This window comes from Habropoda laboriosa, unplaced genomic scaffold, assembly GCF_001263275.1.
Source record: "Habropoda laboriosa isolate 0110345459 unplaced genomic scaffold, ASM126327v1 scaffold65, whole genome shotgun sequence".
NCBI lineage: Eukaryota > Metazoa > Arthropoda > Insecta > Hymenoptera > Apidae > Habropoda > Habropoda laboriosa.
Genome location: NW_017100254.1, coordinates 144,192 through 157,327, shown reverse-complemented (window position 1 = coordinate 157,327; position 13,136 = coordinate 144,192). Strand labels below are relative to the sequence as shown.

The window sequence follows — 13,136 nt, the reverse complement described above, 5'->3', positions numbered from 1 at the left end:
TTCCTCGTTAAATTAACAATTCCGCGGCTTACGATAAAGATTGAAACATAATTCATTTCCAACGACGTATGCAACGATATGAAAACTTCAAGAAAAATATTGTATAATTATAAAACAAATTATACGTATCGCAATAATCACGAGAGGGCCGTAAACCTTTTCGAAAGCCTAGAGTTCCGCTCGTTACCAACAAGGTGGCAGACAAGAAGATCGGAAATCCCGAGCTATGGGAGACTTTTCGATATTCCAGTCACGACCATAGTATTGTTATCAATGAATCGCTGGAAAACTCGCGGCGCGAAGTATCGAACAACCATTATTACCCCCAATTTCCACCCCCTCCTCCCCCCTGAGTAATGCTTATTACGTCTGCAGCTTCGATAACAAGCTTGGCTCTTTGTCGTCATCGTTAACGAAGAGAGAGAGAGAGAGAGAGAGAGAGAGAAGTGGACGATGAAAGTGGAAAATTGCTCGTCCTCTGGTAGTCCACCCTTTGAAGCAACTCTCCCTTTCGCAGAATTTCCTCCGCGAGAATCAGTTCGTTAATGAAACGCCTCGTGGAAAAAGTGATCGCGAAATTGGTGTCTCTCCCTCTCAGCTGGTCTCGATGATTCGTCTAAGTTTGAAAGAAGGAATATTATGAGAAAGAGAGAATGGAGAATTGCTCTCCTGAGGAGAATGAACTCTGAAAATAGTGCTTCCTTTTTTTTCTTTTTTTCATTTCCTCACTTTGTTCGACGATTGGATTTACTACAAAGTTTCGGATCCACTTCAATGTTCCTCGAGAATATTTATAACGCGTTTTAGCTTCATTTTTTCTCACTATTTCAAAATATGTATTAACACGTTGACTGCCACGGTGGTCATATATGACCGCGGATTGCTTCTCCTGTAGCGCCACGGTGGTCATCGGTGACCGGGGTGCTTCAAATGTTTATAATTGTAAAAGTTGAACGAACGTTGACAGTTAATGAATTTTGAACATCATCGCTGATTAGAGAATACTTTGAAATAAAATGTGCACTATTCGACGATTAAAAATTTTTATTAGAAGATCAAAAATGAGAGATTAATTTTTGTCAAATCTTCTATCTATCGGTGTATCGTATTAAAGCATTTCAAACGTAGATGCGGCTGATCAATACAATCTGGGCAGTATGTGGTAACCTTTTCGGTCCGATTTTTAGCAATCTTTGTTCTAAAACTTGCAAAATTTTTTTGATAACATTCTGTGCATAATTTTCGCACCAGGTATGCTGGCCCTTCCTTTTTTTGCATCTCATGTCGCAATTTTCTTCGGATAGATGTATTTGATGGCCCTGGCGTAAATAAATATTCCAAAATAGTTATCAAGTGTCATCGACTGCACCAAGGCGCCACGGTGGTCACCCGTGACCACCAGGAAGATAAACGCCCCATGGGTAAGAATAATAAAAATACTTTCGTGGCGCCCTGAGCAAAACATGTGATTTCGGCACACCGAAAGTGAAGGGAATATAATGTTGGAAAAACCTTCGTAAGTTTTCGAAATAGGGAACTTTTCCTCAGCAAGCTTTATTGAAAAACAAGGGATCAGCCGTGTAATATTTCAAAACGAGCCATCCGCTGAAATTTCATTTCACTGACAGTTCTATTTTGGGAAAAATTGTCCAGCAAACGACCATGCGTGCTTCTCCCCCGGTATAATTGTCTCACTTGTTCCATTTTCTGGCAAACTATTTTCGAAGAACGAATCGCTGCTCGATAATCACGAGCATTTCACCGCTCCACTCTACTCGAAAAATAATTCTACGGGCGCACGAGATTCTTCACTTCTCTCCGGTCGATTATCTCCTCGAAATTCTCTCTCTCTCTCTCTCATTCGTCTCCATGACTTGAACTACATCAAAAATAGTATAATCGAATTAGTGGATCATTCGGACGTTTAACAAGTGTCGTAAATTTTTTTTAAAACCTTACCTCTTTTAATTGTTCGATTTTACTTTGCATCTGGTAAGGATCAGGAATTTTTCCCTGATTTATTTGCAAGTAACAGTAAGCTGAAACGAAGCAGCGGAATAAATGAGATGGTGGCCTTTACGATCCAGACGAATTTCTCGTCTCTCATTGGCCTGTTTAACCTCGTAGAAAAGAAAACGTTCGAGACTGAACGAGGGGCGGAGACGGTTCCGGCGCGGTAAATAGCGCGCGTTTAAAGTTCGACGGGGGCCACTGGCAAAGATTTAGCGAGCTCTCGAACCGGGAGCTGCCACTGCTGAAGTTATATCGGTGGAAATAATTTCGCCGCGAATACTTTAATTACCGCACACGTCCCGCCCTCCTCCTCTAACTCAAGCCGTCGAAACGACATAATTAGCCGGCGTTAAAGCGTTTTAAATGCGATCTTCCCTCTGGAACCGGTGACTCTTTTTCGTTCAGCCACTGGCCTTTCTTATTTCGAGGCGATTCGTGAACGATATTTCTTTCGTCGCTTTGAAGAATCGTGGAAATATTTAAATTGCGAACTATTGTCGCGCTTTTTTTTTCTTTTCTTTCGTGAGAAAAGTGAATATGTTTTCGAAGCGAAATTTTTCATTTTTGTTATCGAATAGATTGCACCTGCTTGGATTTGCTGAGATTGTAGATTTTATTGAAAAATTTTGAATAAAATTGGTCGATTTTTAATACAGAAATCACTCGGTTACTTGAACTTCCAGATGAGACTTTCCTCTAGAAACATAAATTGTAAACAAAGAAACTAAACATTTCATTCTAATTGCCGCTCGTAACATCTCATTAATTTTATCATTTCCATAGATTTCAATATAAGAACTACCTCCAAAGATATTCCACGAGGACCGCACTTTAGAAAAGCAAAAGTTTCCCAACGCAGTTTTCCTCTTTTCTGCCAAACTTTTCCGCTAACAAAATTTCTCCCCCTTTTTTTCAAACATACACAGTGCTCACAAACCTTCCCACCAAAAAAACAATTCAATCGTTCCTAAACTACCAGCTCTCAAAAATCACCTCACCGTTTACCGAACAAAATTTCATTCGCTCCCCTCAAAGGGATTCTCCCAACCGCATGAAAAAAAAAAAGGAACTGCTGTAATTCGAGGGCGACCTGTAAACGCTTCGACTCGCGAATTAAATTAAATTAAACTGGACAAGCACACACCTTTCATTTAGGCTCTACGTCGTTCTTTTCTACCCAACGGGAAAACATTTTCCCTGGAAACGATCCACGGAAATTCATAGAGAACGGATTGAAAGAGCGGGAAGGGACGGAGCCATGTTGAACACGCTACACGGACGGTATATTATGTATTTAATATCCATCACTGATCCGAGCTATCAATTACGCGGATAAACAGACGGCTCGTTAGGTCCGTGTAAACTGCCAGATTTATTGCGACCCCGTGGGAGTAATTCTCGTGAAACGATGATTCATATTCGGAAAAATACGCGCAGCTGCGGAACTGAGAAGGAAATTTTTTTAATCAAATCTGCAATTTGCCTCGATGAATTATGGAGAATTTTTCTGGACCGATGTCGAGTGCATGTATAATCGATGGAAGTGATACAGTTAGGTCGTAAAATCAGTGTCTATTCCAGAGCGATAGTTGAGCTGGAGGGATAGAGGTGCAAAAGAAGTGTCTTTGGGGTAGAGTATAGTTCGTGACAACGATATAGCGAGATCGTAAAATCAGTCAGGCGTCAAAGTACACGTGAGCATCAAAATAGCAATTCGAGGGAGATAAGGGTCATTCGATGTCAACTTGGAATAGCTTCCTCTGTTGCGGTATGTTTAAGAAATTTGTCTGTGCCTTAATCGTTGACAACTGCAGGTTAATTTTTACCAATACGTGAATCACTATTGTCGTGACTGATCCGCCGGCGATCGGGCCCGACACGCGTGAGTGCGTGTGTGTGGGTACCGGCGCGGCATAAGCGAAGCGTAGAAGGGGCACGCGGGCCCCGGGCCCGTGACAAGAAGGTAGCGCGCCGAGCTGGCTATGCGACAGAGAATTTTTTCCTAACGAATTGATCCCACACTATTGAGCAGGAAGTGACGGAAGCTCTATACCGTATATATTAAGGTGTTATTTCAACGTGTCCAATAATTTTTACCGATTATCTGTTCCGTGAATACGAAAGATTATAAGTAGAAATTTACGACAAATAATGATATCGCGTCGGTACAATAAAACTAAAAGCTCCTTTCATACATAGTGGAAAGAGTATTTCTCCTTTTTTCAACACACACGTAAATAGCGAATGGAATTGTTCAAAGGTATTTTACCTTCCGTGCCTTTTTCTTCGAAATGTTCATTGCAACATGCATACGTAACTTTGTCGTTGGGAAAAGCTTAAAAGCCAGCCCTTTATCTAGGACCGTGGTGGATTAAAAAGACACCGGCGCTATTGGCGTACAATTTATCGCAAGAATATTGAAAAACCTGGCTGTATTATAGAGGAGAAGTTGGGGAAGGTAAAATGGTTTTGGTGGGAATATTGCGAGAAGAGGAGTCAGAGGAAGAGAGAAGATGTGAAAACTGTTTGAGGGAAAGGTGTGCATTAATGGCGTTACATTTATATCGGAAGAATTTGAATTGCAACGTGGGGAGGTGTAATCACGGTCTTGTCATAAACTCAATCCATGGCCAGATGAGGTTTCGATGGTTTTTAGTTGGGAACCGTTCAAAGGATGCTGTCGCGGGTTAAACTGTGCCACAGAGATTGGTTATCAGCGGGATGTTTATGCAATCAGCGGTTCGAATCGAGTAATTTCTGTGCCAACGCTGCATGAGACTTTCTTTTATTTTGCTAAAACACAAGTTTTATGGAACATATCCGGGCTCAGTTTTAATTACAAACGAAGTTCATTTCCATTGGATCGGATCCGCATTTGATTAACCAACTTCAAATCACATTTATGGCTTCACCAGTTCTACGTTAAATCTTTGTCAGGAATTATTATTTAATTATTGGTAATTCTACGAATTTTTTAACTCTAATGTTGTAACTCTTTACAGAGTACCAAAGAAAATTGTAAAAAGTTAGATTGAATCTCGAAGATACAAGTTTTAATTCGAACCAGAGTTTTTTTTAAATCAATTACAAGAAGGATCTCTGAAATTCTTTATTCAACCTGTACGAATTCCGTTGAAAAATAATCTCACAGTCGTCTAAGCTGGAATTAAATTTAAATTATCAGTCTGCTAAAAAGAATACCGCAAACTCATACTACAATCGTCCACAAAATTTTTCTAAACCAATCAAAATATAAGATCTCTGAAATTCTTTACTTAACCCTATCGAACTCCAGTGAAAAATAATAATTTAAATTAACAGTTTACTAAAAAAACATTACCGCAAACTCGTGCCACAATCGTGCACAATTTTCCAGAGATCCAGGTTTCTAAAGCCACGTAAAGAAAGAGCTTGAAAATCCAGCGAAAAAAGTGTATCTCTCAATTCTCACCATAAGAAACCGAATCACATCCTGGATTCTCCTAACCCAATTCGCGCGCTATCTCCTCCCAGGCCATTTCCGCCCAGGTTTTTCCCCGCTTTCCGCATTCCACGCGCGCGTAGCACAGCGTTGGGAAAATCGCGGAAAAGTGCGCCGCTAACGATGCAGCCGAAAATTTCCGCGGATTTCGCCAGGCGTCGTTCTTCGATAAAACCGGGCGTTTGAGCGTCGCTGGCGCACAAACTTCTTCCTTCTGGCATCCAGCAGCTCCGCACCGCGTAAAAAAAAAAAAAGAGCATACCAAATGCTTTCGAGTTAAGCGGAGCGAAATTATCTGGGCGCGTTTTAAAACCAGCCCAACGTTTGAAGCGGCCACCACTTCCGCAAGGAAGTGCGTCCCTTTGTGGGAAATGCGAACAAGCTTTTTCTCCGTCATCGTTCTCTTATTTTCCATCTCTTCCCGGTTCAACCTCTGTCTTTTACCCCTTTTTGTTTACTTTTCGGGAAAATAATTATGTCAAAATACGTGGAAAGCGCGAGAGAGAATGGGAGGGCAGAGAAAGGGGTGAAAGGAGGTGGAAACGTCGTTTGCCAGGAAGATATTTTCACTGCAGAGATATCGCTGGTTGGAACGTAGTAATGGTCCCATGAGAAACGTATTTCTCTAACGATGTTTTGCTTCGAAAATAATTCCTCCTTTGTTAGGTGCGTTATTCTTTTTGTTTCTATCCCGGTGAAAGGAGCACGGTTTAAGGGAATAATTCTTGGGGATGAATAGTGGATTATATTATAGAGGGGGATGTTCGTGTCAGTTTGGTAGCTTGGAAGATGGCGGAGCTGCGAAAACTGCTTCGCTGAATAAGTGATCGCTCTCGGAGAGATTATTTACGGGAAGAAGTGTGTAAACTTTGGGTACAGAAATTGGAGAATTGTGCTTCTAACAAAAATTTCAAAAATTGCTAAATTGCTCTACCTTTTTTTTTAAGTTTAAACTTCTGAAATACAAACAAGGATAGTAAAAGAAGAAATACAAAAAAATTCCACGTATCGTCCATTTGATCGAAAACAGGAAATATTTCAAGGCATTTAAAAATTCTAAATATACAGGCTGTTTCACTTGTAACGAACATTTATTGCGCTTCGTATGATTTAAGGACGTGCATACAGTGAGAATGAAATAAAGCCTCCTTAAGGTCATCTTGAAGATCGTTCCAAGGTTGCCTGACTTTTTACAGTTTAAAGTCATTTTAAGGCCACAATTAGTTCGTTAGAAAAAACTCTCGATGACCTTGACCCTTGAGGGCCTTTTTATTTCATTCGCACTATATATCATATAGTCACTTTTTCTTACATTTCAACAGCAGCGGAAATAATTCAGATGTTCGTTACAACTGAAACACTCTGTGGAAGAAATTCAATAAAAATAAAAAAAAAGAAACGTATCGCGTGGTACGATTTAACAACTGTTCGTTTGATTTCAGAGGAGGTGTTCGGCTCCAACAAGGCTTTATGGTTTTCGCCGAGCGGCAGTAAACTGGCCTTCGGTTACTTCGACGACTCCCATACGCCGATCATAACGATACCGTTTTACGGGTACCCAGGCAGCCTGACGTTCCAGTACACGTCCGCGATCTCGATCCATTACCCGAAGGTAAGCGTCACACCGTTCACCACCATCGTGGCCTTGCCTCTTTTGCATTCCGTTTGATCTTCCGCGGTTCGCCGCGAGAAACGAACTCGACCAACGGCTTTTGTGCAGGGAGAAACTGCAACCGGATGTTCTAGACAGTTTGACGCATACGTGCACGTACTTAGACACATATGCACGTACACGCGTCTTTTTGGTCAGGCTCTTCTCGTTCCCTTTTACGAGCTATTTCCCCGTACACAGGAAGCTCTGTGAAGGTTAACGCGAAGGGAAACGTCGAGGGTGTTTTAATAGAATTGCGCTTGTTACGTTGACGCGGCTCCAAACGTGAATCAAGTATTCACGAATTTTCGCTTAGCTTGTCTGAAGAGTTGTTGGAAAATTGCACAATTTGAAGGTGACGGAATTGGTAAATTTTTAAGAATACAAGAGGAGCGAGATGTCTCGCGCGTGAAACCATTGTTAATTAGAATAGCATTCAGAGATGGGAATTGAAAGAACATTTCCAGAATTATTTGATTAAAGAGTTAGGTAGTATGCAGATTGTACATTTACGATGCCACAGCAACCTCGAACAGGGGACACAATGATTTTAAAGTTTCGCCTTATCCACGATTCATGCACCTCCGTCCAAAAAAAGCCAACTTCAACGGAAACATCTGGACGCTACGCAGGTATTCCGAAACAGCGGCAAAAAGGTAGATTGATACTCTCCAAGCGAGTTACACGTAACCACCGTACGGTTACGTCAAAAAAACTTAGAATTCGCTGCATATTCCGTCCTCTTCCGTCATTTATCTTCCGCGGGACTGTTTTACCCTGCTTTTTTTTATCGACGAATACCCTATTTCCTGTCCCAAAGAAAACTTCAAAAGCCCGGAGCAACGTGGGAAAAAAGAAGAAACAGATTAATATCATCCACTCGTGTTGCCAGTTTTCATGAGTATTTCTCTCTGGCTGAAAAAAAGGAGAAGAGACAGAAAGAAAAAGGGGGGGGGAGAGAGAGAGAGAGGGGGAGAGAGAAAATGAACCTGTTTAATTTTTGTCCTTGCAGGAGAACTGCGCGAGTTAACTGAAAGCAGCGTGTCCGTTTAATGCTTCTAGTCATTTCCTTCTTCTTTTTCTCTTTCTCCTTCCTTTTATTCGTCCCGAGTTTTTCGCTTACAAACTTTCTGGGCGGCGGCCATTTTATGGGACGCGCGACTAAATGGCGACCAGGGCCATCGAAACGAACTCCCCACCAGGCCCAAAACAAAAATTTACGTCTCTGCAACTTGTTTTATCCTTTTCTATCTACGGTTGGGGGGGTTGCTTTTCATTACAACTTCAACGATTCTCCTTTTCCAAGCCGCTTCAACTTACGCAATCTAACTTACACAATCGCGACGACGCGGTTTGGTAACCCTGTTCGCTTCGTCGTTTAAACTCACTAACCGGTGCGGTCGTCAGGCTCTCCACCCCGAAGTATCACTCGTTTGCACAGATTTTTGTCGTGTTTTTCGTTTATCCAAGTGATTTCTTTGGTTGTTTTTGAGTAGTTAGGTAGGAGTGTAGCTAAGTTGAGACAGGAGAGTGGCGAAGATTGCTGCTCCGGAAGATTGTTTTCCAGCGGAAGGTAGACGCGTATAAGGGAGGTACTTAATCTCGCGTGACGGATGAGTGTGAAGCATGTGTATCGAAAGTCTATCCGTCACTTGGTTCTGTTTACGACGTATCAGTCCCTTGGGGAATGTTTATAATCGGAGTGGAATGTGTGAGGAAAGTTGGAAAGTATTTTTTGGAGCGAGTATCACAGACACTTCTCCTATCTGTTATTTTACTAATATTTCAATGTAAATTTTGTATAAATGTTGCTTCCACGGTGTCTTCATTCTCCAGCCCGCTCTGTAACACTTTCTAACTCAGTAAACACTGCTCGAACTTAGCTCCTATTACTTGGTTCATACAAACCTCTACAGGATGTGTCAAAAGTCACCACCCAGGTTTTCTTATCACGTGATATTCTCTTTTCAAAAATTTTGCAATGAATTGCTCGTACTTTCGTACTTTTTTTTACATTTCACCTGTTGTCCACTTCGTGTTCTCTGTGCCTCTACAGGGTGTGTGAAAAATTGCCACTGAATTTTATCACATGATATTCTCTTTCCAAAAATTTTTGAGATAATTGTTTTACACTTTACTTCTGACTGATTTTATCCTTATTTCTTCGAGATACTGAAGTTTCTCGAAAAATTTAGTTTAGAGTCACAGTTTAGAGAAGCGAGTGAGCAAACACTTGTTAAGAGCGCCGATGCACATACGTATAAACCAGTGAAGAAACGCAAGAACGAAACTAGTTCACGTGTCTCTCGCTAAAAGTGACACCCCGTCTCGAATTTTTGCTTCGCTGAACACCCTATTCCAGGTAAAATTCATTGGCAATTGTTCGCCAAAACTGCACACTACCGGTATGTTTACCGGTTCACCGGTAAGAAAAGTATTCCGAGCATGAACAGAAGCTTCTTCTACTTTGTTCTTAACGAGCAGGTCGAGACGGAAAAGGCGAAGTGGTCGTCGAGGCGAGAGTTAACGCGACGAGGGCGGAATGGGAAAACCATCGAGCACCGCGCGAAGAAAATTCTACGCGACTCCGGCGTTAAGTAAATCTAGCGAGCGTTTATTCATTGGCATGCGTGAAACAAAGACCACGCGATACGCAAATCGGGAGGAAAGAGAGAGACTCAACGGTTTCCGTTTTGTCCAATAATGTGCCCTTTGCTTCCGCCACGAGGGAAATTTCCCACACGACGCGCCAAGGATCTTTCTTGGCGTGAAGTTGCTCGAAGATAATTCGAGGTTTGAGGTGAAAAGGAAGATGGTCTGTTGCCGTAGAATGTTAACCCTTTAATTATCGCGTGGTCTAAGAAGAAACGTTGAATTTTTATTAGAGTACAATTTGTATTTTTTTATTATTATTATTGTGTGAAAGTTTTTCAAGTTTACGTTAGTTTGATGAGAGGTATTTTGTGTTGAATAATTAAACGTATGTTCAAATAGTAACTCGAGCTGTGATATATCAGTTGTTAGCTTTTTGACAGGAAACAATTTTTATTCAAGTGTTCTCCATTTTTCTTTCTATTTCTTTTATTTTATTATTGCACAGAAAATTATTATGCACGTGCAACAGAATTTTTGTCAAATTTCTACTTCACTACAAAAACATTTGGAACCACTTGCAAGTTACAAATTTAAATTTCTGATATCGTTTCTACGAAAGTTTCTACGTTCCGCAGTGTTATATTAAAATTTAGAAATGGGATTGGACGAATTTCTACGCGAATTTTACTGTAAATCTAACTTTAGGAAAAATGTCACACGGGTCCAGAATGTCTTCGAAATTCTATCCCAGGGGACTCTCGTTCGAGTGGTCACTGAAAGGGATGAAAAGCAGCAGCGTTTGCAGTGGTATAGGGCGTGGAACCTGGCACCTGTGCATTTTTTAATGGCTTTTTACGAGGCACGATTGATGCTAGCAGTGGCCAGCGGCAAATATTGCCCAGCGAGAAAGCTGTTTGGACGTTGACCCAGCCGATGAATAACGTCGTTCCCCTTTAATGGGTTGCCTTGCAACGGAAGCTTTCGGATCCTTTACTGTTCAAGCGAGGAAACACGAGGGATCGTGCCTTAAAGTCTTGTTTGAGGAGACACGGGTCTTACTATGAATTTTTTGTTCAAATATATATATATCGATGTAGTAACGGAGGGTTGACTGGTTCGCTTGAGTGATAAAAGTGAAATTAAATGGATGTTCGACGAGTGATAAAAATAATGTTTAGAAAGGGAGATTTAAGGCGAGCCGGAGTCGAAGAATATTCAATGAGGTTGCAGAAGTTTCCGTGGAGACTTCGATGACTATAAGTTGTGGAGCATCGTACGACGAAGACTCTGTCGATTCTAGAATTTCGCGAGTGGATCTAATTATGTTTCGATTAATTTCTGGAAATTAGAATCTTGGGAAATCACAGTTTTCAAGAATTCAAATCTTCGAAAATTACCATTTTTTGGAATTAGAATCTTCCGAAATTTAAATTCTCAGAAATCAGAATCGTCAGCATTTACCATTGTTAGAAATCAGATTCTTCCGAAATTTACATTTCCAAAAATTACCATTTTAGAAATTAGAATTTTCCGAGACTTAAACTTTTAGGAATTAGAATCTTCCGAAATTTAAATTTTTTAAAATTACCATTTTAGAAATTAGAATTTCCCGAAATTTAAATTCTTAGGAATCAGAATCTTCCGAAATTTAAATTTCCTCACAGGCGAGAATATTCCCGACTGAGAGTTTTTACAGAAATTAATTTCCACGAACGTTACAAAACTCATAGTGAGAAGTGGTGACAAGTGAAACACGGAATACCCAAAAGAGAATAGCCGCAAAGTAAGTGGAAGAGAGAAAAGACATCCTCTTAAAAAAGGAGAAGAATTAGGGATAGCGATGGGGCACGATTCTCGACAGTCTCCAACGAGCATCTTCTGTCATCGTGTTCCTTTCCCTCCTCCAAGGCACGTGTCCGCGAAAACTCATTTTCCGGCAGACAAAATGGTCCACTTTGATACTCGTCACGAATCTGAAATCCGTGGAAGCAAAGAGTCCATTTAAAGATCACAGAGATTTCACAATGAGAGAAGATAGTAAAAGAAAGGGATGAAAAGGAGAGTAAAAGAAGAAGAAAAAAAAGAAAAGAAAGGATAGCACAGCTAAAGGACCAATCTGACGTTGACGAACGGAAAGAAAAGGATTTCAGGCCTCGACAACGTCGAGGAAGATTTAAATTTCCACTTCCAACCCCCAATACACCCCTCTCTTTTCTCTCTTCTCTATCGGACGTCTCTGTATGCCGCGTCGCGTCGGCACGCTTTTCCCTGTTACCCCAGGAAATAATTTTCCTTCATCGATTCGCCCGTCCGCGCATTGCGACTGTAACAGGCCGGAAGAATGCTTCCTTTGTTTCGATGAATGTTGCAACAAGTACCATGGGAAGTTGCCCTGTCGTTTGTTTGAGAGCGGTACGTTTGAAACAGTGACAAAAAGGGGAACAAAAGTGGTGAAAGTACATTGAAATGGGTTGGAATAACATTTTGAAAATTGTTTACTGCAATATGTGCGTAAGTAGAAATTCTGGAAGCGTGAAGTGAAACCGCGGAAGAGAATAAATGAGACGAAAATTGGAATTACTGGTAATCCTTTGTAACCCGATTTTTCTTCGTTCGTGAGAAGAAAAATTACGGTTCCTTACAGTTTGACATTTTGACAGAAGAAGCAAGTATCAATAATTACTATTATACAGGGTGGACCAATAAGAATTACCACTTCGAATATCTCCGGAATAATGAATGAAAGTTCGAATGAGAGTTGTTTGCTATGAAAAGGACGCTTTTAAACGCTTTTTTAAATGGTTGGAGTTGCTGAAGAAATATATTTTCTAAGGAAGATTCTTTCATCGATCTTCTCAAAATCCTTTTCGAAAATTCTAATTTATCTTTGTATTAAATTAATAAATAAATAAATATAAATTTCTGTTTCGCAATAGCATTCACGTTTTCACACATAAAATATGAAAATACTGGAAAAGCCTGATTTGGAACCTTTATAACTTCACGGTTTCGTGGGGTAGCCAGTCGCCCGCCATTGTCCGCCGATTTCCCTATAATAAATTCGTTCCGTTTCGAACGCCCCCTACTTTTTTTTTTTACCTTCCCCTCCACCCACCTCTCTTTTTGTCTTCCTGCTCTCTCGCGGTATCTGACGTAAAGTATCCTCCTCTTACTCTTCTCCTTTTTTTTTTCTTTTTTTCTTTATTTCGTCGAGGAGTCCCGAGTATTTTTCTTGCCGCTTTTATTTTGTAGGATCTCTTCCCTCTATACATTTTTCAACCCTGCCGTGCATAGTCCTGTTGATTTGCGGTAAACCACAATATGGCCTGCTCCAGGGAAATATATTACTCACTTAGCCCTCTATAAAATTTTTCCCCCTTTTTTCTTTTTTTTTTT

General features: G+C 40.7%; 1 protein-coding gene across 2 annotated transcripts in view; it reads left to right on the top strand.

The window, feature by feature from the left end:
- LOC108572313 (venom dipeptidyl peptidase 4-like) overlaps nucleotides 1-13,136 on the top strand; it is a 321,177-nt gene that overhangs the window by 229,908 nt on the left and 78,133 nt on the right. For both annotated transcript variants that reach the window (XM_017934526.1, XM_017934525.1), the window contains one exon: nucleotides 6,937-7,106. In XM_017934526.1, coding sequence (XP_017790015.1) covers nucleotides 6,937-7,106 — 170 coding nt within the window. The remainder of the gene's footprint in view (nucleotides 1-6,936; nucleotides 7,107-13,136) is intronic.